The 22,644-nt window shown below is 42.1% G+C and overlaps 1 protein-coding gene across 1 annotated transcript in view; it reads right to left on the bottom strand.

Moving 5' to 3' along the window:
- Positions 1-22,644, bottom strand: part of LOC116940276 (long-chain-fatty-acid--CoA ligase 1) — a 43,143-nt gene that overhangs the window by 8,441 nt on the left and 12,058 nt on the right. Inside the window, exons 2-16 of the mRNA XM_032949853.2 lie at positions 21,622-21,824; positions 18,306-18,423; positions 17,201-17,265; positions 13,928-14,029; positions 13,244-13,343; positions 9,993-10,171; positions 9,530-9,562; positions 9,364-9,415; positions 8,160-8,233; positions 7,348-7,425; positions 6,611-6,745; positions 5,905-6,039; positions 5,188-5,283; positions 1,815-1,887; positions 509-597 (exon numbers count right to left, since the gene is read on the bottom strand). Coding sequence (XP_032805744.1) covers positions 509-597; positions 1,815-1,887; positions 5,188-5,283; positions 5,905-6,039; positions 6,611-6,745; positions 7,348-7,425; positions 8,160-8,233; positions 9,364-9,415; positions 9,530-9,562; positions 9,993-10,171; positions 13,244-13,343; positions 13,928-14,029; positions 17,201-17,265; positions 18,306-18,423; positions 21,622-21,819 — 1,527 coding nt within the window. The 5' untranslated portion in view covers positions 21,820-21,824. The remainder of the gene's footprint in view (positions 1-508; positions 598-1,814; positions 1,888-5,187; positions 5,284-5,904; positions 6,040-6,610; positions 6,746-7,347; positions 7,426-8,159; positions 8,234-9,363; positions 9,416-9,529; positions 9,563-9,992; positions 10,172-13,243; positions 13,344-13,927; positions 14,030-17,200; positions 17,266-18,305; positions 18,424-21,621; positions 21,825-22,644) is intronic.

Below are 22,644 nucleotides of genomic sequence, written 5' to 3'. Positions count from 1 at the left end.
AATGTGTGCAATGCAAAATTTGTTGTTTATAGTTGTGCACCGTTTTTCTGCTACGTAGTAATTTTTTGTCCCATTTCTATTTGGTTACATTTGCAGATTTATATTTGTTTCATTGTTGTTGTACTCATTTTAATGCGATTGCTTGTCATTTTGGCAAGCCAGATCGCTCTTTCAAACCAAACTTGCATTTGTCTCTTGATTTCTCACCTGGGTAAACAACATACACATGAAAACCCAAAACGGTCACCCCACTTAAAAACTGGATCGACGACTAGCCACGTAGTTCTTCAAATTGTTCTCGTACAATGTGGACTCAAAACGATGAAATATTAAAGGAAATCTAACCCAAAGTATATTGTGTAAAGTTTCATAATCGTATTAATAAAACATCACAATTATAACTTTTGAAAATTCTGGCAGTTCTCTATATGTATGCCAAGTTTACAAAAGTTGCATGCATGGACACGTGAAATTACATTCATGAGATTATGCACACACACGGTCTTACCTCTCCCTCTCCGTTGGCAGCAAAGTAGTTCATTTCTGCTACATCCACCACCTTGATGTGGTTACACGGCATCGGAGGTCCCACGTGACCTGCAAGACACCGGCAAATAAAACCCTGCAGTTTCAGTGCCAAATGCAGTGGAAGGCTGAGTGGGATTTATACAATATTTATGAAAGAATACATGCCAGTGGCCTAAATGTAGGATTCATACAATGTCATCAACCATGCCTTAAAACAGGGGCCATATAAAAAAAAATGTACGTAACAAATTCCAACAATTCGTTACTTATTGTGGCAATATCATGACGAGATCTGTGACAATAATGGCTACAGGAGCTCTGACTGAGGGGTTTGGACCTCTGGTGTAGTACTACCTATACCCCCCAAGGTGGATGATCTTCAAGGAGGGAAATTGCACCCACAATAAGGTCGTGAGTGGGGCCCTGGTTAAACCCTTCATGATGAACAAGTGATTATTACCTTCAAATGAATTAAGTCTGTCACCGCGGTCTTACAAATTGCACACGAATTGATGCAATGAATATCACGTCGTGGTCTGCTTTTTGCTTGCAAGTTTCAGATTTACTGAAATACACCCGTCCTTGGATGGGCAAAAGGCTAGTTATCCATAAAAAAACATGAACCTGTAATGCGTATTTATCATTAATCTGGAGCAAATGAACTCTAAAGCATGATGAGAGATTTCTTAGATTCATGCCCCCAATCATTAGATTACATAAATGTCACAATTTCAGGGTCAAGAATCAATTCAAGTATTTTTTTTCCATTTCAGTTATATTGTTTATTTTTCCCCCTCTCTTGTTTGTACAGTTATCTTTGTTGAATCAACCTATATATCATTAGTGTAAACGATAACTTATTAATTATACCATGTACAATTCAGTGCATGCATATTAAGCATAACTGACGTATTATATGCTTAGAACTACAGCTTAAAGCAGGTTTCAAATGCATATTCCAAGCGTATAACACTAAAAAAAAATTCTGATTAAACGAAACCAGTATGCTCCTTTGTTGCAACAATTTGAAATTGCTTTCATCACAGCTCGTTTCCGTAGCACTGTGAGAACAAGGGAGATTAAAGGTAATCCTTACAAGAGCTTAGTAAGTGCTGGTGCTTCACACTGCCCTCCCCCTCCCCCAACATTCTATATTCATCCAATATCCCCGTGCATGCCTCAGTCCACACGTGGAAACCTGGAGCTATAAACTCTAGCAGCTGGAACAAAAATTCACACAAAAAGTGCGCGAGTCACGAGTGGAGCCCAGACCCAGGAAGAGTTACCCGCGGTGCTGTCGCTGGGCATGGTGAAGGTGCACCCAGCTGTACACTCGGTCTGCCCAAAGCCCTCGTACACCTGTGTGGTGTGAACAGGCAGAGGCAAGGGTGGACGAGGTCCATTATAAAATGCTGCTCTCTTCCCCCCACCCATCATTCTTTCCACTTCTATGACCAGAGGGCAGGACTTTAACAATTCAAACACAAACAGTCCAACATCCTCCCCACCACCACCACCTACTCATCCCATTACTGCAAGAACAAAGTAAAGTCTAAAATCGGCATCAGTACACAATGAAAACAAATACAATGTGGATTTCAGTGTTGCATATTTTCTTATGCTTATTTATCATTTCCATTTTCTATGCAAATAATATGGCTCCTTTGTAATATCGATTTTTTATCAACGAAGAAAAATTATGTAATTGTGACATGAAATATACTTTACAGAAATTGTGCTCTTTTACAAAATAACATATTCAATGAGGAACTCATGTTTGCAGTGGAGCGTGTAAACTTTAATGGCCTGTAAAAGTCCACGTTTTGCACTGAAGACAGCAATAATTACAAAAAATAAAAGCTGAGAAATATAAAAAAACCCCAAAAAAAGCTTTTCCAAATATATGTTGAGTTTCACGTTAGATAGTATAACAAAAAAGATCTATTCAATAATGAATGCCATTTAATCGGCACTTTCTAGAGGTGAATTAGGATTCCCCTTTCAACGTTGTAATACCTCAACAATCAACGTGCATTGTTAAATGTAACTGGTGTGAAATTCTAGATGTTCCAGTAATAAGAGAAGACCACTTACAGTGAGGGAAAAAAGTATTTGATCCCTTGCTGATTTTGTACGTTTGCCCACTGACAAATAAATGATCAGTCTATAATTTTAATGGTAGGTTTATTTGAACAGTGAGAGACAGAATAACAAAAAAATCCAGAAAAACGCATGTCAAAAATGTTATAAATTGAGTTGCATTTTAATGAGAGAAATAAGTATTTGACCCTCTCTCAATCAGAAAGATTTGTGGCTCCCAGGTGTCTTTTTTACAGGTAACGAGCTGAGATGAGGAGCACACTTTTAAAGGGAGTGCTCCTAATCTCAGCTTGTTACCTGTATAAAAGACACCTGTCCACAGAAGCAATCAATCAATCAGATTCCAAACTCTCCATCATGGCGAAGACCAAAGAGCTCTCCAAGGATATCAGGGACAAGATTGTAGACCTACACAAGGCTGGAATGGGCTACAAGACCATTGCCAAGCAGCTTGGTGAGAAAGTGACAACAGTTGGTGCGATAATTCGCAAATGGAATAAACACAAAAGAACTGTCAATCTCCCTCGGCCTGGGGCTCCATGCAAGATCTTACCTCGTGGCATTGCAATGATCATGAGAACGGTGAAGAATCAGCCCAGAACTACACGGGAGGATCTTGACAATGATCTCAAGGCAGCTGGGACCATAGTCATCAATAAAACAATTGGTAACACTACGCCGTGAAGGACTGAAATCCTGCAGCGCCCGCAAGGTCCCCCTGCTCAAGAAAGCACATATACATGCCCGTCTGAAGTTTGCCAATGAACATCTGAATGATTCAGAGGACAACTGGGTGAAAGTGTTGTGGTCAGATGAGACCAAAATGGAGCTCTTTGGCATCAACTCAACTCGCCGTGTTTTGAAAAGGAGGACGAATGCTGCCTATGACCCCAAGAACACCATCCCCACCATCAAACATGGAGGTGGAAACATTATGCTTTGGGGTGTTTTTCTACTAAGGGGACAGGACAACTTCACCGCATCAAAGGGACGATGGACGGGGCCATGTACCGTCAAATCTTTGGTGAGAACCTCCTTCCCTCAGCCAGGGCATTGAAAATGGGTCGTGGATGGGTATTCCAGCATGACAATGACCCAAAACACACGGCCAAGGCAACAAAGGAATGGCTCAAGAAGAAGCACATTAAGGTCCTGGAGTGGCCTAGCCAGTCTCCAGACCTTAATCCCATAGAAAATCTGTGGAGGAAGCTGAAGGTTCGAGTCGCCAAACGTCAGCCTCGAAACCTTAATGATTTGGAGAAGATCTGCAAAGAGGAGTGGGACAAAATCCCTCCTGAGATGTGTGCAAACCTGGTGGCCAACTACAAGAAACGTCTGACCTCTATGATTGCCAACAAGAGTTTTGCCACCAAGTACTAAGTCATGTTTTGCAGAGGGGTCAAATACTTATTTTCTTCATTAAAATGCAAATCAATTTATAACATTTTTGACATGCATTTTTCTGGATTTTTTTGTTGTTATTCTGTCTCTCACTGTTCAAATAAACCTACCATTAAAATTATAGACTGATCATTTCTTTGTCAGTGGGCAAACGTACATAATCAGCAGGGGATCAAATACTTTTTTCCCCTCACTGTATTCGTCCTGAATAAGCACAAAGTCGCGTTTTCTTAACACTCATATTTAAGCCATTATTTTGCGTAGGAATGTTTTTTTTACCCAACAACACTACAATCACTTCCATGGAAACCATATGCACGAGTCAACCCAAGAAAAATGCTACACCTTTAATTAGGCATGTTGGTCAATATTTTCTTACAAAAAAAGCAAAAGGTCCTTTGAAAAGTTTTTATTTTGATTTCTATTGTAAACACAAATTATATCATTGTATTTATCATGCAAAAGCTTTCCAGTGACAAGTCAAGGCTAAGCAGCAATATATTGACACAACGTGAACTACGGCCTCCCAATGCCGTGCAGGTCACGGGGGTTTACTCGACCATACTTCACAACACGGTTGGTGAAGGCGGGCCATAGCATAGACACAGGATAGCAACATGAGGTTTTTGGGTTAGATCGTGTAAATATAAATGTGTTAAACCCACCACTACCCGACAGCCAATTAGTAAGGTTTGTCATGTAAAACCAAACATGCCAATTCGTTACTAGTACACCACACCACTTTTGGAGAGTAAACCCACAACATTTACAATTCGAGTATGACGTTTTCGCCAGTAATTACAACAGCATCATCAGGCGACTGCCAGAGTTGTGGAGAAATCCTCTTGTTTCGGTCTTAAATAGCGGGATAAATGTGATGTCATCGCTTGGGAGCCAAACTGGTGAAGGCCAGTGGAGGGGTTAATGTAGGCATACAAATTACAATGGATATAGCAACACATTTCGATGCACTGCCCCCTGCTGCCCACCACATAACCCCACAGCTGCCTGTGACAACTTGGCCTGCGTGTTGGTGGTTGGCCACCCAAACACTATCCCGAATCAACTCTTGACAACATCGGGCCATTTTCCTGGCGATTTGGTCATAGGCAAACAATAACATTCTCGTGTGAAAACCGACTTTGCAGGGAGACTCACCTGGCAGCCAAGGATGGCTCGAAGGAAGGTGAGGATAGACGCGGAGATGGGGGCGGCTCCAGTGACCATGAAGCGGACACGACCTCCCATGCTCGCCTGCACGGCGCAGGGGTAAAAAGGCATGCATGAGAGACCACGGCACGAGGCGCCGTCAACCCTACAAAAGGCAGTCTTTTCTCAGCAACTTGGAGCCAAGAAAATATACCCCACGAGAAGCATGTTTATTTATGACATGATTAACAACGACATTGGGCTCATGTTTAAGTCCACAGGTTAACCTCCGATTAGCAAGGTTGGCTACGTACAGTGAAGGAAGTTCAACATACATTAATATATTTAAAAAAATGTTTTATCAAGGTGTGCCCCAATGATAGGACTCGTGTGACAATGCACGGAGGAAACTCTGTAGAAATCACTCGATCGAAATTCCAATGGAAGTCCTTGTCTGTCTAGAATGCAGAATATGCTGTGCAGCCAGAATTGGTATTAATAATAATATGCAAACCCATCTTTCTGGACCTGCCCAGCAGTCATCATTTCGATGACAGCCATCACACTTTTATTTTAGGGCTTGCCCCTACGGTGTTAATAATATAATTGTTTGCCGAATGTATTATGCAAAACAAAGTGGAAGACCATTGGCCCTATACAGCTACCCGGTTATGGCAAGGCCAATGGTGAACAGACGAACACGTGAATGTGGACAGCAGCGGGCACCTGCACACGGTGGAAGATGAGCTTGTCCCAGATGCTGTCCTTTCGCACGACGCCGCAGCGCAACTCGGCTATCTTCCGGCTCACGGCAAACTCCAGCAGCCAACGCTTGAAGTGAGATTTGGCACCGCTGAGCACCTGCAGCATACAACATTGGCAGTCATACTCCTCCTCTACCATTGCACTCATTAGGGTCGGATCATCACGCCTGAGATAAACAAAATCTTTTTGAGCCTGGGCCAAATTTTGAAGGGCTTAGCCACAGGAGTATAAAGGTAAATGTGAGGCCTTGCAGCAATTACCTGGTCATGCCACTGCTGGCAGGAAGTTCTCTGCAAGAAGGGAGTTCGAGAAAGCCCCTCGATGAGTGTATTTTGCCAATGCTGGCAATACATTTCGGATCTGGCGGGAGTACCCACCGTTTACCCCACCACATGCAACCTGCCAATAGACGAACTGTGCTGTACCGATTTAAACCGCTACACTTGGGAGATCGAACCGGTCACCTGTAGAATGGAAGTCCAGTGTGCCACCATTATACCACGGCAGCATCCATCAGCATAGGAGGCTGCTGCATGGAATAGCATTTCCAAGAAAGGGCATTCCTGGTGTCCATTAGATGTCATATCATGCTGCCAAGAGTTACGATGAAGCAAAGTTAAGTAGGGTTCTAATGCACCTACTTTGTCATGGATTCTAATGCACCTACTTTGTCATGGATTCGGTTGAGCAGACGTGGGACGACAGGGAAGACGGTGGGTTGCAGAACCTTCATATCATCCATGAGTAACCTTATATCACCCTGATAAAAACCTACTCGGCCACCGTTGCATAAAATGGAGGCCTGAACACGTACACACGCAAACACACATACCCTTAATGTTTGGTTATTTAAAAAGGTGCATTTGCCTACTTATGGAGACTTTGGAAAGCAACTCGACTAAAACTTTATTCTCATGGGGATATCAAATGGCACTCGTATGGTATTCAGAGAGACGATTGAAAGACTGTCAATACATTGCTAACAAAATATACCAAATACTCTATGTATATATACACATATGAATGAAGGACTGCGAAGGTTTTCCGATTGCGCTGTATAGCTCTCCAAATGTTTACGGGCCATACCGTATGTTTTTCCTTCAGGAACTATTTTTCTCTTGAAGAAGCCCCCAATACTTTCGGCAAAACGTCAGACATGTTGAATAATACGCGAGGAGCTCTATGAACTAATTGCACAAAACTCTAACGGCAATATTTCACCTTGCACTAAGATGGTTTGAAAGTTAAAGGGCAGGACATTATTACCGAACAATATACCACACTGTACCCAGCGGCATGGTAACTTGGACAGGGAAGCTCAATCGGTGCAGGACACAAATTTAAGAACCTCTAATAATTGTCAATCATTGAGCCCGGTCAACAAAAAACGTTGACTTATATTACCTCAACGAGCCTTTCAAACATGTGAGCCAGTGGGAGGAACGAGATTAAAACGTCGTCCTTGTTGGGTAAAAACGTTTCCTGTGAAATAAAAAAAATAAAACCAGTTAGTCTCCAAACCAAACAGATGTGGAATTACCCAGCTTGCACTTAGTTAAAGGAGTACTAATTCCGACAAGCGTACACAGTGTAGCGTAGAGTGGTGTAAAACACAGCATGAGTACTGCACATGACAAACAATTTAGAATAGTGCAATCGACTTAAAACTTACAACACAAGAAGACTAAATATGATGGAAAATATAACGTATAACCGTTTGTCAATCCACTGCTGTAATGGATGTTGTTCGACCAAATTTCACCACGCTGGTCTGTGCAGGGTGGGTGCAGTGGTGGAGGGGGGGGCCGAAGCCCAGGATGAGTACAGTTACAGGTGTCAGCGTGACCTCGAAATGAACTGGGGTCACAGTCCACAGCACAGTGGCCACACCACTGTGCCACCACAAGGGTGGCAGGGGCTAGCTAAACCACAACATTGCCATTTGCTGTATAAACACAGCGAGTGCTACGAACGCAAGGCTGTGTACCAGCTCATACCGACCGTCTCGAATATGAAACTCAAAGTTAAATCGGGCGGGTCAAGTTGTAAACAGGAGGTGAACGCTGGAACACTCCAACCTCAAATAAATCAATGGTGCGAGAAAACAGCAAAGAAAAGAGCTTCAAGAGTTTAGCACAGATTCCACACGACAGACAATACGGTTTGAAGACAAACAATGTAAGTATGCGATACGCTTTTCATGGCAGTGTTGTTACCTTAGTAATGGCCAAAAAAGCAGAGAAGTCGGAAATCATGTTCTTGTGGGTTAACATAGCACCCTTAGGATTTCCTGCCCAACAAAAACAAATGGCATGAGAGTTTACTGTAGTCACCACAGCAACTCAGCAAAGGCATTGCATTGCATCAACTTAACCGTTTCGGTTGATAAATTTGACTATTCCTCAAATACGTACCTCACGTAATTTTTGAAGTGGTCATAAATTCTGCAGTGTACATGACAACACATTTCCAATACTGGCACTTTCAAACACTAATTTCTTAAGTAACATTACCCTCGATGTCTTTTAATGCTTCAGTAAAAACTTAATCGATCTTTAAAAACAATTGAACTTAACATTTACACAATAAAAATACAAAATAATTCTAATTACACTTGTTATAACAATCCTCTCTGCTGATGAGACCCAACCGTTTTAACCCAGGTCCTATTTGCTGTGCTTACACAAACGCTGCTCCATTAGGCTAAACACATTTTAATTTTCACAAAGACACGGAGGTATCATTAAGAAAAATATAATTGAACCACGAATCAATATCTTTATGAATACTGGAGGAATAAGACTGGCTATAGTTATTTTTCAACAGATGTCCCACACAAAACACAATGCAACACCGCACTTATTTTTGTATTGGTCAATACTGGTGTTCACTGCATGTTGAACTTTGCAAACACAGCGACTGAACCATCAAAGATGTTTTACGGTGCACAGCTCTCCCAACGTGTTTTCAGGTTGTAAAAGAGTGTTCTTTGACACATTGTCCGACGCTTCCCTCCACCTACGTACGTACCAACCGATTAGCACGGTTGCGAAAGAAGTTCAACATACATAGAGTGGGATGATTTCAGTTTCTCATGAGGCTCCCACACAGCATGGTGCAGCGAAACGATGGGACAGCTTCGACAGCAACTTAATTGCTCCCAGGACGTTAGGTGTAAGTTTTTGGTCTAAGATTAAACGGAAAGTGAAACATCATACACCATGCCAAACACGCAGAAACAACCCAAAAACACATCCCAGAGCTTTAAAGCACAACGCAGTAGTATAGTCTTCGTGCATTTTAAGATCCACCCAAGGTGTGTCCCAATGATGTTGCCGGTGCTTAGACATATATTCTGTGTGTGCACGACCGGAACGGTGCAGAGGATATGACAGCCAGCTTGCGCAAGTGGATGCTCACCTGTCGTTCCACTTGTGTAACAAATGATGGCGATATCATCTGGCTGAGGCGGCTGCAGAAAAACAAGGAAATCCATTTGGCGAAACCGACTAAACACATCGTACGTATTACTCTTGATTTGAATTATATTTTGCCACTGTGCGATACAGATTTTCACCGTACTTACAATTGGCTCTCTGTGATTTGTCTTTCCAATGACCTGAAAAACATGTTACATGTTTACAAACGTTATTTGCCCCATGTAAAATCGCACGACACCTGCACACTCAAATTCACTGCAACAAATTAAGAGCCATACAATGCAGACAAGGCAATGACGGATTAAAATAATAATTACCTCCTATCTGGCGGCACACGTGAGACTCGTCCCCCCCCCCCCCCCCGACTATTGTCACATTGTCAAGACTAGTCGACGAATCAAACTGACAATCATTACATCCATAAAAAGCTTCAACAACCAGATAGCAAGTCTACAAGCAAACTGTTATGACAGCGTTGGCCCATAACACACATACGCGCGAGGGCTGGAGACACGCGCACCTCCGATTAGCGAAGGTGGCTATGTACGGTACGAAAGAAGCTCAACGTACGTAGTTCATACAAATGGGCGACATCGGGCCACATCTCACCTCAAGCTCGCGGAAAAGGATTAAGTCGATTCCACACTTGCGGGCGCGCTGCTCCATCACGCCGTCGAAGGGATCCATGACCACGATGGTTTTGACGATGCGGATCGCACCCTCCTCTATGCTCTCCAGCAGGCCCTTTACCTTCTCCAACTTGTCACAGACCACCATGGAGATCTCCGCTAAATGTTCAGACCCCCACAATGTGCACACAGCAATCAACAGAATTGGAGGAATAAAGCATACGTTTTGGAGGAATGAGCAGAGTATTGAATGACTGTGACAAGTCCATTACACTATGGGGACCTCTCTTACCAGTATCAGAATATAAGAAAAGGTTTCACCCCTTCTGGCAATAAAACAGTTGTGTTAAGATGTTAAAACAACAAATTGAAACCTTTTGCAAGGAATCATGCCTGCGTGAACCACACATACTTGTGGTGAACATGCAAACAAAAAACATGCTCTGGTAGTATATGCGTTGTCTTTGAAACCGATTGGTCCACACCAGCGACAGCTTTCTTCAGAGCCTAGCAGCTGCTCACCCCGAGCTCTTAATGCCCTGATAGTGGCATTGTCTTTTTGTGCTGTACGCCCTTTGGCGTCCTCTGGTCTAACACCGTTTGAGACGAGGCTCTAAAGAAAGCCGTCTCTGGTGTGGACCAATCAGTTTCAAAGACAATGCACATAACTGTCAGAGCATGTTTTTTTGTTTGCATGTTCACCACAAGTATATGTGGTTCATGCAGGCATGATTCCTTGCAAAAGGTTTCAATTTGGTGTTTTAACATCTTAACACAACTGTTTTATTGCCTGAAAGGGTAAAATATATTCTTATATTTAGACTATTACACTCTCCATGTCTTATTTTTTTTACAAATGCAGAAAATTGTAATAAACGGTGGCTCATTTAAACCATCTGATCAGAAGAGAAAGTGTTAGAATTGCTACAATGGGCCGGAGACTTGACTTGAGATTTTGTAGTATAAATATGGTTTGATAATATCCAAATTGCAAGTCACAATGCATAAGCAGCTGCAGAAAAACAAACCCATCCAATTCATGTTTGTGCACCCCACGTGCACCATGTTTGTAAATAAACTTGAGCCGAATATAAACACAACAGTATATCTCTCGTCACTGCAGGGTTTTTCAAACTTCAGCCCTCAGATCCACTCCGGTCCACATTTTCATATTTACCACTCTTCTCCGTTATAATACAATTAAGTCATTACAAAATTGCACAATCCTGACGATTGACAATAATCGCACATGATTCAGCAATTGCCAATTCAACGTAACGCTGTCATTCGCCACCAAGTGACCGTGATGTCACACACCACAGCGGTTGTGCAATGCTAGTTTTGCCACGCTAAGTAGTTAGACTGATGACCTTAATTTAAGTTGTCTTGTGGTTGTTGTTGTTTGACTTGCATCCCATTGGGATTTTTGCACACAGCGTTGGTGTACGGTGCTTTTTCTGGAATATTTTGCTGTTTTTTTCCTGGATTTTCTGTTTGCACAGTCACATAGTCACTTTAAGATGTTTTCTTGTTCATGTTTTTGTTTTTTGTTTGTTGCGGTTGCACCCGATTCAAGAGCCGAATGGCTCACAGGGCTATACCAAATAAATGAAACTGAAAACTGAAAACACACTTTGAGACCAGGTGAAGTATCAAAGGATTGCTCTCTGGCAGGAGGTCACAGGCCAGACCCAGGTGTTATGGGTTAACAACAGATTGAGATGACTGGAAGATGCACCGCCGGTGCTCCCCACTGAGGCATCTTGCGTGACACACACACACATTAATTTGAATCAGTGCTCTATATGTCACGTGGAACTCTCGCTTGGCAATCACCAAGTACGCATTATTGTAACTTATCTGTATTTGAATGAAGATTGTAAACATGAAAAGGTAGGTGGGTTAAGGGTTGTAATGATGAGATTCTGTAAAACCGGCTGAACTGAATCCTATAATTATAATGTTTCAGTCTGATAAATAGGATGGCCCTGGGCATATTGGAGCAGTTATAGTTTGAGAAATCCACCGCCTCCAGAGAAAAGAATATCCTGACATAAATTACTATTTTATGTATGCTAATTTTACATTAAAATGGGCAGGAATAGTGTATAGTCACGAAGGCACACGTTAAAAAAACAAGTAAAGATGTGGGCAGTGCCATGCATTTGTTATGTTCCACTATTACAAAACATTTCCCAGGTACGAATGGCTATTTGTTTGAAGTTTTCCCACCAGCATGAAAACAACTTGCATCTTGGTGCACATTATGAAGTCTGTTTAATAATTTTTTGTTGAAATAAAAAAAGGTCTGAATAACTGAAATTCAAGAATGCATGGCAAATGTTCATCGTTTCCAAACTCCCACGCTTTTTTATTATATACATACATATGCACGCAGCAATAGATTTATACTTATTAACCAAACTAGTACCTATAACTTATGTTTTAAACATCCATGCTACATTCTCTGGAACACAGTTACAGTCTCACCTGTGATTAAACCAGTTTCTCTATTGTCACAAATTACTGTACAAAAAAAACATTAAATACAGTCCTGGACTCAAATTGGCTAAATTCCAGTAATGAAAAGTGAAAATATTGGTTTGACCGTCACACTGAAAACATTACTTTCGATGGCAGGCAGGGTCGGTGGGTGCTGGTACTACTGTATGGACCAGAGGTCACTTGAAAGACTCGCAGGAGGTAGCTCTGTGTCACATGCTTCAATGGGCCATTCTCTAACACTACTCTGCGACAAACTCAATGGATGCCTCATCTTGTGACATAACACCATAAACAACAATTGGGGGGGAAAGCCACGAGGGCTAAAACAATTCAAGATTCTCAACGTAAAACAGTGATACTATTTTCCATGGTTACGAGTTGTACCCTGATTATTGTGGGGCGCCACGGTGGCGAGATGTTAACTACCTTGCCTGGTATACAGGTCATGGGTTCGATCCCGACCTTGATGCCTGTATATGTGGAGTTTGTATGTTCTCCCTGTAGTCATGTAGATTTTTTTTTTCCGATCCGGGTCCTCCTGCTTTTCCCTCCATGTTTATAAACATCCTTTTAGAGTATTTGCCCGTTTTACATTTCCACATGATAAGCCACTTCATTGAGCAATCATTTGTGGCCAGGCCACTTCTGAAAGAGAGCTATATAGCTCAGTAGGACTTACCCTAAACAATAAAAATACAATACCTGTGTATAGATGCATGCACATACCCTGATTGATGATGTAGTCAATGGATTCTCGTCCCAACGTATCATAGAGTGGGACCACCACCAAGGAGTATGTGTAGCAGGCTTGCTCCGCAATGATCCACTGCAAGAGACAAGTCCGTTGTTTAAACTCCCCCCTAGAGATGACCAATTCAGCAAGCGAGTTGTGAATTCACGGAGACCGTGCAAGCCGATGTCCACAACCATGTCGATTGGTCGTGTACCGATTCTGCTCTGGTGATTCAATGAACTGTCATGATTCGGAGTTGGGATTTGATGCAAGAATAAAAATGTGTTGGCATTGTGGTGAATGCAGAATAAATAGATGCTGCAAGGATTATGTAAAGAAATTGCATACAACATACGAATCGAATATAAGAGCCCTGCATGCTCCATGTGTCAACATCGATTAAATGTACCATTAGTTTCACATCTCGTATGAATAGTTTCCTGTTGTTTATGTCCGATTTGCAGTTGTTTGCTATATTGGCATACATTTTAGTTTAGTACACCAATTGCATAAATCATAATCAAGTCACACAGGCACAATTTGATACATGCATTGCGAGTGTAAATATCGACATCAATAGATGAATAGATGCAATGCTCCACACGCCTGGCGATGGCAATTTGAAAGGGCATTGCATGGAACATGTTGTGGAAGAGCCGAGAGATTAGTGCCATCACCTCAGGCCGATTCTGTGAGAAGATCCCGATGACTTGCTCAGACGATGGCTTTGCCCCAAGGTGCAGGAACCCTGACCCCAGATACTCTGCACGATCCGAAGTCTGCGGAATAAACACAGATGCACATAATAGGACAAACATTTGTTATGGTACTCGGGGGGGGGGGGGGAAAGGGGTAGCCAGAGACATCATATCTAGAGTATCTGGCTGCTATACATGTCCACATTATAAGACACTTCCTTGGGCTATAATTCCTGGACAGGTCACTTCTGAAAAAGAGATATATAGCAGTGGACCTTACCTGGTAAAATAAAGTGATTAGTTTAGTCGTATATCCTCTGGCATGAAAATCAGCACCTGGTCTCAGAAAATTACCAGTGAAAAATAGACTCACTTGCTTCAGAATGAGTCTTCGGAGGGTAAAAAAAAAAACACTATAAACATAACTTAGAAAATTATTAACCGAACAAGATGCTCAGACACGAAAAACAATGCTCGTATGCTGCTGTGTGGCTCGTGAAGAAGAGAGGCCTCACCTCTCATCGCACTATTCCCCTGCCACAAACTCTACATTCCAGCAAACAAAGCTTTTGAATTAAGCCACCAGGGAACCTTCGCTCGGTGAGAATTTTCACGTTATCCTCTGCTGCCGCAATTGTATGGAACTAACTTCCCACAGCCACCTGTGCTGTCAACTCCCTGCCCAAGTGCAAATACCCCCACCTTTTTTCCCACCTGGCTCTACTTGACCATCCCTCGAAAGTAAATCTGCCCACTGTTCTTGAGCGTCTTGAGATGCAACTGCGTTTACACCATGCAAAGTATATAGTAATGTATCGATGATTCTGGCGAGTCATGTGACCGGGCATGTGTGTAGAACTTCTTTCGCACTGTATGTAGCCAACCGTGCTAATGGGAGGTGCAGAGAATGTTGGCAATTGAAGGGACTAATGTGGAAAAGGCCTACTGACGAAGAAAAGAAGTGTAGTTGTATTCAGTAACTGTGCAAGGGGCTGTTGCTCAGATGTCGTGCTCATATTTATAGTGTTCCAAGAAGTGTTCATTTAACAAGCGCGGCTCGTCAAATCCGTCTATATATCTATAGAAACACCAACAACCGTTTAACTTCAGCATTTGCTCCCTTGTGATAAGACACTGAGAGCATGTTTCTGCAATTAGTGGAAAAAAATTAATATATTGGAGGCACTTAAGGAAACATAAGAATGTTTTAAAGCTCTTAATATGATGCAATCCATACATATACATGGCTGCAAAGCAATTATAATAGTTAAGAATAATGTAATGGTTTGGATAATCAAAGAACATTCAATAATATGCAGTTTCTCAACACAAGCTCCAAAGATGTCAATGAATATTTGAACCACATTGCAGTTATGCGGCCAAACCCAGGAATGTGGCTGCCAAGTTCATGTGCATAAGTCTGAGCTTCCGTTAGAGATGGTAAAAAAACCAGTGAACACAGGGCATGTGTTTGTGTCAGTGACCATGGGACTGCATAGAATGAGCTCAGGGGGAATCTTCTATTGATGGCAGTTCAGCTGTCATGGGCTTGAGCCGCATAAATCTGTGTTTTTAGAAAGGAAGTTGGGGATTCGCAGCTGGGTGTGACATGCTTCACTCCTAAGATGAGTGCAGAAGTGATCGGCCATACCCGTGTTTAGTATGAAGTTCTGTACAGTACAAGTGGATTTGAGTTTCACTTCTCTTGTTGTGGCATCAGGGCTTCCAATTTTACCGTGAGCATTGAGAATACTTTCACAAGTTCATGTTTTAAAAAGTGAAACAGAATGGCAACGAATGAAACTGCATTGTAAACATCCCAAGCTGGTGGTCCCCCAACAGTATAACTCTCGCCACCCCCCGCCCCTTTGTAATACATCCACTCAGCACTATCAATCTCTTATTTCAATTCTGTAAAATAACAAAACCCATCAACAACAGAAACAATTAATGTAGGCTGGAAACAAACAAATTGACCACACAGAGGTATGCATCGCATGCACTTGAGCTGAGCCTGATCCAAAACACCAGCTCAAAAGAACTGAAAGTGTGGCCAATTTGTCGCGGACCACCAACTCAATGAATTGAGAAAATGTGGCCATCCCAACAGGCAACAGTAAAGCGAAGACTCCTGTAGACCAGGTTTCTTACTCATTACAACTCATTAGTACAGCAGTCAATGTTTGCTGCTGCTGCCATATGACTCTGCATCACTGTTGCCTGCTGGGATTGCCACAATTTCTAAACTCTATTTGAGCTGGTGGTATAAATGACAAAATAGCTATATTCAGTTCTCTTGAGCTTGTGAAATACACACCTTTGCGTGCAATTAAATATTTAAGCTCAATTAATTTCCAACCTGCATTTATTATTTGTTGCGATGGGTTTTCCTGTCAGTTACATTTAAATTGTCGCTTCCTTTAGGCAAGTGCTAATGAGGTCTCCATAGTGTAAAGGTACAAGTCCTCAATATATGGGGGCTCCCCAGAGGCATATGGCAGCAGCAGCGAACATTTCTTAACTGATGAGATAGGAAATGAGTTCTAATGAGAACATGTCTTTGCTGCAATGCTGTGTGTGGATGGCCACATTTTCATAACTTTATTGAGTTGGGTGGTCTAAACCAGTGCTTCGACACTGGTGTGCCACCTCCCGCCCTCCCCTTCCAATAAAGTGCGGTTAAGTACAGCAGACAGCCAAATAGCACCCACCGATCTCAACTCCCTCGGTAGCACATTCACAGTTTTGGGGGAAAAGGAGCAGCCCTGCAAGTTTATGCTCATGCCACTGCTGGCGGAAAGGTCTCCACGAGAGAAAGTTCAAGAGCCCCACCAGTAGAGGGTACTTGGCTATCTTTGAAGAGGTGGGCGTACACACAATTTACCCCACCACTGCTGCCTATTGTTGACTGCACTCCAAATTCTATTCAGTGCTTGTGAGCTAATGGCCTGGATAAGGCTTTTGTACATCCAATGCACACCTTAACGTGTGGCGAAATCTATAATCTCCTAAAACGTCAATGCTATTACACTGCCGAATTTCCGTAATCACGTACTCCAAATACAATTAACCACCACCACACACAACTCCTGCACACACGTGCATTTTTGATGGATATTTGTATTTCCTTTGCTTGTTGTGACTGACAGCAGGTCTGCAGACACCACCTCCCTCTATTATTCCTAAACAGATTCCTACCGCTCTCTTCCAGATCACCAGTCAACCGGTGTTCCACCGCCAAGGTGTTCTCACCTCTTTGTAAGAGATCCATTCATAGGGATGATTTGGTTTCCTGTAGCCAAGGCACGGTCCATTATCTAAATTGCAAGAGCAGCACAATATTTTCGGGATTAACAATTTATAAACGCACCTTGCTTGTGGTGTCGAGCGTGACATTTGTACAATTTGGGGCACAATGATTTCATGCGGAATATTCGTGTTGTTTTTAAAACGGTCGTAACTTTTATTTTTAAATGCCATACATCTTTTTAGCCTCAATCATTGACATTCGCAATTGCACAACATACTTTAATTTTCACTCTGACATGAAGCATGCACGATACTATAACTAAGTCATAGGAATAGGTTTTACCCTTTTAACTGGCACAAAAACTGACACCTTTATTCAAGGCATCATGTTTGCAATAACCACACCACAAGCAGTCAAAATGCAAAAAAAAAGACAACTCTGATAATAATATGCACTGTCCTTGAATTTGATTGGTCCACACCCGAGACGGCTTTTCTTAGAGCCTAGTCTCCACTGGTGTTGGACTCTTTCGGTCTTTCGGTAAAGTGACGTAGATAGAAAAATAATAGATCACGACGTTTCGATCGCGACACAGGCAATCGTCTTCAGGTGAGACGATTGCCTGTGTTGCGATCGCTATTATTTTTCCATTTACGTGACTTTACCGAAAGATCCAAAGAGTATGGTAACAATTACTATATTCCATTGTAATGACTAATGATCTTCACTGCTTGCAACAGTGAATTACAGCACGAGCTAAAGTTAACATAAAAAAACTACTTGCCATGATAATTATTTCGCAGCTAAACACTGCCCATAAAAATAGAATTAGACAACGTCAGCTGTTGTTTTGCCAATGAATGTGGGTCTTGTTTTTAGAGGTCGATAAGGATACCCAGAGACACTGCTATTAAGAGTAAATGAGCTCACTATTACGGTTTATGTAAAACATCGAACAAAGAAAAGGAAGGCAATTACAACAATAAAAACGTGTTCCGATGGGAGGCCAGATGAACTCAAGAGTTCATTTTTAAAACAATTGGTAGTGCTACATCCATTCATTTTAATATACCAAAACACAAAGACAAAAAAGATCAGGATACTCACTGCTAATTCGAAGTCCTCTTTGGAATACTTCATATCCTGTGCGGGCATCCTCATAAAAATACGTGAAGAATGTATCGTCGTCTGGTACGAGTGGACTCCTGCGCTGGTACTCGCGGCCCTGGCAAGAGGGCAGGGTTTCAGCGAACACATGCGAAGAGAAATTTCCTATCACCCAAGGCTCGGCAGAAAGCTTGCCATAACACCGCTGCCAGCACCATGTTCTAGGACATCGTAGGTGGTTCTCCTAAGTCATGGAGTTATTATGGGTGCCTGCGTAAGTTCAGGGCACATGGCATGCCATCATTGTCAATGCATTCGTTTTGATATTCCACAGAATTGATACACATTGCAGAGTACTAGATCATTTGTTCAAGCACAGAAACATTAATTAATTCACTCACCGTCATCGAAGAGCATAACAAGTTATTGTAATCATTGAGAGTAAATACGTAAAGGTATAGGGTCAACATCATGGTGCCGAATTGAGTAGCTTGCACCAACACGATTATACAATATATCAGCAGGACAGGAATTGATGCGCCGCCCACGCATTAAGAGCAAAGAAGTATTTATAATTTTAAGTTGGATATCTAAAAAGCAAAAAAAAGACTCATGATTATAGAGCTGCAGAATGATAAAAGCATCACCCACATAATTGACCAATATCAAATGCATTGCCTCAATACGACTTATAAAACAGGAACATGAGAAAATGAGATGTCTAAAATTGCTGAACTTCACGGCAATGAGAAGTATTGACAAGAGAAACATGCAACATATATAAAACTATGCGCACACAACAGTGATGCAAATGCATCCAATTTAAAGAACATAACATTTTCATGTTTTTTGTAATTCAAGCCCTAAAATAATACCCCCACAAACGATCCAACTAATAAAGGCAGCTAAAACCAGTTAAAGTCAAGAGGTTTAATCCTTATTCCAAGGTTTCTGCCACTTATACTGATATAGATTATCTCCAATGACCAAGCATGTATTACAGGTAAAGTTACCAATGATGGCGAGTGGGGGAAAATAATGTTAAGAGGTTGTGGAGTGGTAGGGGACGTCATCAGAATTGTATGCATCTAAAACGTATTTTCCTGGACCCCTATTATATTTAGATTATCAAGTCAAAAGTGAACATAAACCAATGGAAATTCCCTTTCCTGATTTTATGTGGAGGGCACGGTGGATCGACCATATAATCCTTTGTTTAATAAAATAATTGGCTAATTTTACCAGCGGTAAAGAGTGGCTAAATGTGGATAATAGGAAGAATCTGTTCCGTTCCTGGGAGTTACACTTCTTGGCCATGCAAGGGCTCGGATAAGCGGTACTGCTTGTGTCAATTGTTCGCTGGCAGCATTTTTCATATGTTCACCAGGCTGCTCCCGAAGCCGATTACTGAACTGCGAGTCACTTAATGAATAACACAAGCAAGTGAACACACCTATCGAATACCAGGGCAAAGCCCTTTTAATGAAAAGCGAGTAATAACTTGGCAGAGAACCACATGGGACATGCATAATGATGCTTTAGTCTAATGGTTTTGTTTTGAGGAACCCATTCACCCAGGCTGTCCACTCATAACAGTGCTACACCTGAGGCACACTCACACAAAGTTGACGGTGTGCTTGCTGTTTTGTGCACATAAAGGTGCACATTCTGTTAAGAGCCATTCTAGCATGGGAAATGCTTGCTTGGCCAAAATACACACTTCTTTCAAAGTAAGAAACTACTTGTAAACAGAAGAGTGCTTGTTAAGCGCTCAGCAATCATGCCTTTCTTGGCCACGTTAACAACACATGGGCTTATAAATGTGTCCTGCAATTATTTTGAACTCATTTGATTAATTGCCTTGATATACTAATTTAAAAAAAAACATTACTCTTGCTAACAGCTATTCTTCTGCCAGTTGTTGGTCATTATACTCATTATTTTGTACCATGTTAAAATAAAATGTATGAAATATGTGTGCAATGTTGTGACCATAAATAGGAAATTCTAGAGGATCCCAGCGACTCACTCGCAAGAAAGGATGTTTACATATTTTATGATTATAGGACGAACAAAGTTAAACTTGTTTTTACCAAACAAGTGTAAAAAGTCTCAGCTCACTTTGTTCAGTATTACTAGGAGTCAATGACTGAGGCACCCCGTGACATTGAAAACATACTTTCTGGCTATACTCCAAATATTTGTTTTCTTTTTTTAGAATGTATGTCCATCTAAAAAAAAAGCCAGAGGAAAATAGTTGGCATAAAAATGTCTCGGCTCTGTTCCCATTCGTGCCGGTGGAAGGGAGGTAACAAGAGATGCTCGGGTGACGTCATGCCGCTTGGCGTGGCCTGCAGGGTGTCCCTATTGATTTTTTTGGTTGTAACTTGCCGACCCTGTGCCCCGACCGGACAGCTGTGAAAAGAGCTTCATAGCCCATCAGATTCCTCCAGTCTAAATAAACATTCCGATTCTCATATCTCTAGCCTCTAGTGGGAAGGATTGTACAGGTGGGCCGCAATCATTACAGTGAGCTGAATAATCAACCACAAAAAAAAGAGTCGATTCAAATGTTTCACAATCGTATAATCAGCATGACAGACTCATGGTCCCAGCTCTAGTCTTAATCGTATTTTCAGGAGATTTAAGCTTTGTGATTGTTTGGCCAAGTGTGGAAGGAAACTGGAGCAACAAGTAAACCCATGCAAACAAGGGGGTGAAGCTTCAACTCAGCACACACTTGGCCACACGTGTACAAATGTAATCCAACCCTGCCAAACCCATGTGATGATGGGCACTTTAGCAGAGGTGACCATGACCGGCTTCTCAGAGTTCAGAGCGATGAGCTGGCACTGCTGAGATGTGTTAAAATATGGGCAGCTTCCCACGATTAAATGTGGTTTCCCGAGTGTTAAGAGTTGACGGTTTAAACCTGGTCACCAGTGACTGCACAAAAAATGATATAAAATTTGGCTTTGTGCTTAAGTTGGCGACATTTCAGCTCTGAGAATTATGCATATTAGTCCGACCGTCATGCAGCAATCTCATAGTAGAGCTTGCAGGAGTGTCCCCTCACAACTGTGAAAATAATAAAAAGGCCACTTCAAATCGCTTTTTTAGAGAAGACCTACAAAACATTTTCCCCTGCCTGTTCTGGACACATGGGAGCAAGCTGCACTGTGAGATTTCAGAATGGATTCTTCCTTTTCACAACACGACACCGGTAGCACAATTGAAATAAGTTGTGAAAGGGGAGGGTGGCGGGGTGGGAGGGAGAAGGTAAAAAAAAAACGTAAGAAGCAGGAGGTGACCTCACCTTGACGGGTAGAGACTGCTTTGAGAGGTCGCAGGGTGCGGACAGAGCGCGGGGTCGCGTGGCGAGCCAGTAAGCCGTCATGGTGCCCAGCGCGCCCAGCCCCATGAGCGCCGGCGCCGGCAGCGAGCGCACGTACTGACGCACCTCATCCAGCTCGGGCACCCGCAACGTCTTCAGCACCTCCTGAGCAGACTGCATCTTGCCTGCGGTACACACGGAACATTGAAATTATTTAAATTATTTTGTTGATATACATTTTCCACGTGATAAGCCACTTTGTTGAGATATCAATTGTGGCCAGGTCGCTTCTGAAAAATAAGTTAATACCCGAGTGGGCTTTTCCTGGTAGGATGGGGATGGTTTAATTTAATTTGTATATTTTTTGGGTGATTTGTTCACCTTTCGTATACTTTGCACTACCATCGTGTTTTTGCATTTTTTGTTGTTGTAATGTTCTTATCCACCCCTACTGGACATCTGTGAAAGAGCTTTATAGTTCATCGTATTCCTGCGCGAGTCCTGCAGTCAGGACTCGCGCACTGGCCATCATTCACACGAGTCTAATTACGGTAGACACTATTATCCGCCGAGGCTGCTGGGGTGCGTCATACTGTGTGTAAATGACATAATGGCACGAATCATTTCTGGGTATACTTATCTTGTCGGTGAAAAACAGCAATGTAATTAATTTGGGGTTCCAGTGACACAGATAAATGTGGTTACAGTGGTCATTTATTTTAGACGGGCAGTAGGAAAGAGGAACGACTGAGCCTCGACTTGAACAGGGGCAAGATGAGCCCCACCCTTATTTGCAAACCAAGACATTTCTAGAACTGAGTGTCACTTTGAGAATTTTTTTTAACTGTAGTAAGAAGCATTTTAATTTATTATTGTTAATTTCAGTTTTATAATCACAACGTGCACATTCGCTCATTTCCAGAGAACAAAAAGCAATCAGTGCATCTTTGCCAAAGTCAACAGCTGTGTATTAGTTGTTTTTATACAATGTTGCAAAGCACAACG

This window comes from Petromyzon marinus, chromosome 8, assembly GCF_048934315.1.
Source record: "Petromyzon marinus isolate PM22_M1 ecotype Great Lakes invasive population chromosome 8, UKy_Petmar_22M1.pri1.0, whole genome shotgun sequence".
Taxonomy (NCBI): domain Eukaryota; kingdom Metazoa; phylum Chordata; class Hyperoartia; order Petromyzontiformes; family Petromyzontidae; genus Petromyzon; species Petromyzon marinus.
The sequence above is the reverse complement of the archived record's forward strand: the minus strand, read 5'-3'. Positions and strand labels throughout refer to the sequence as shown.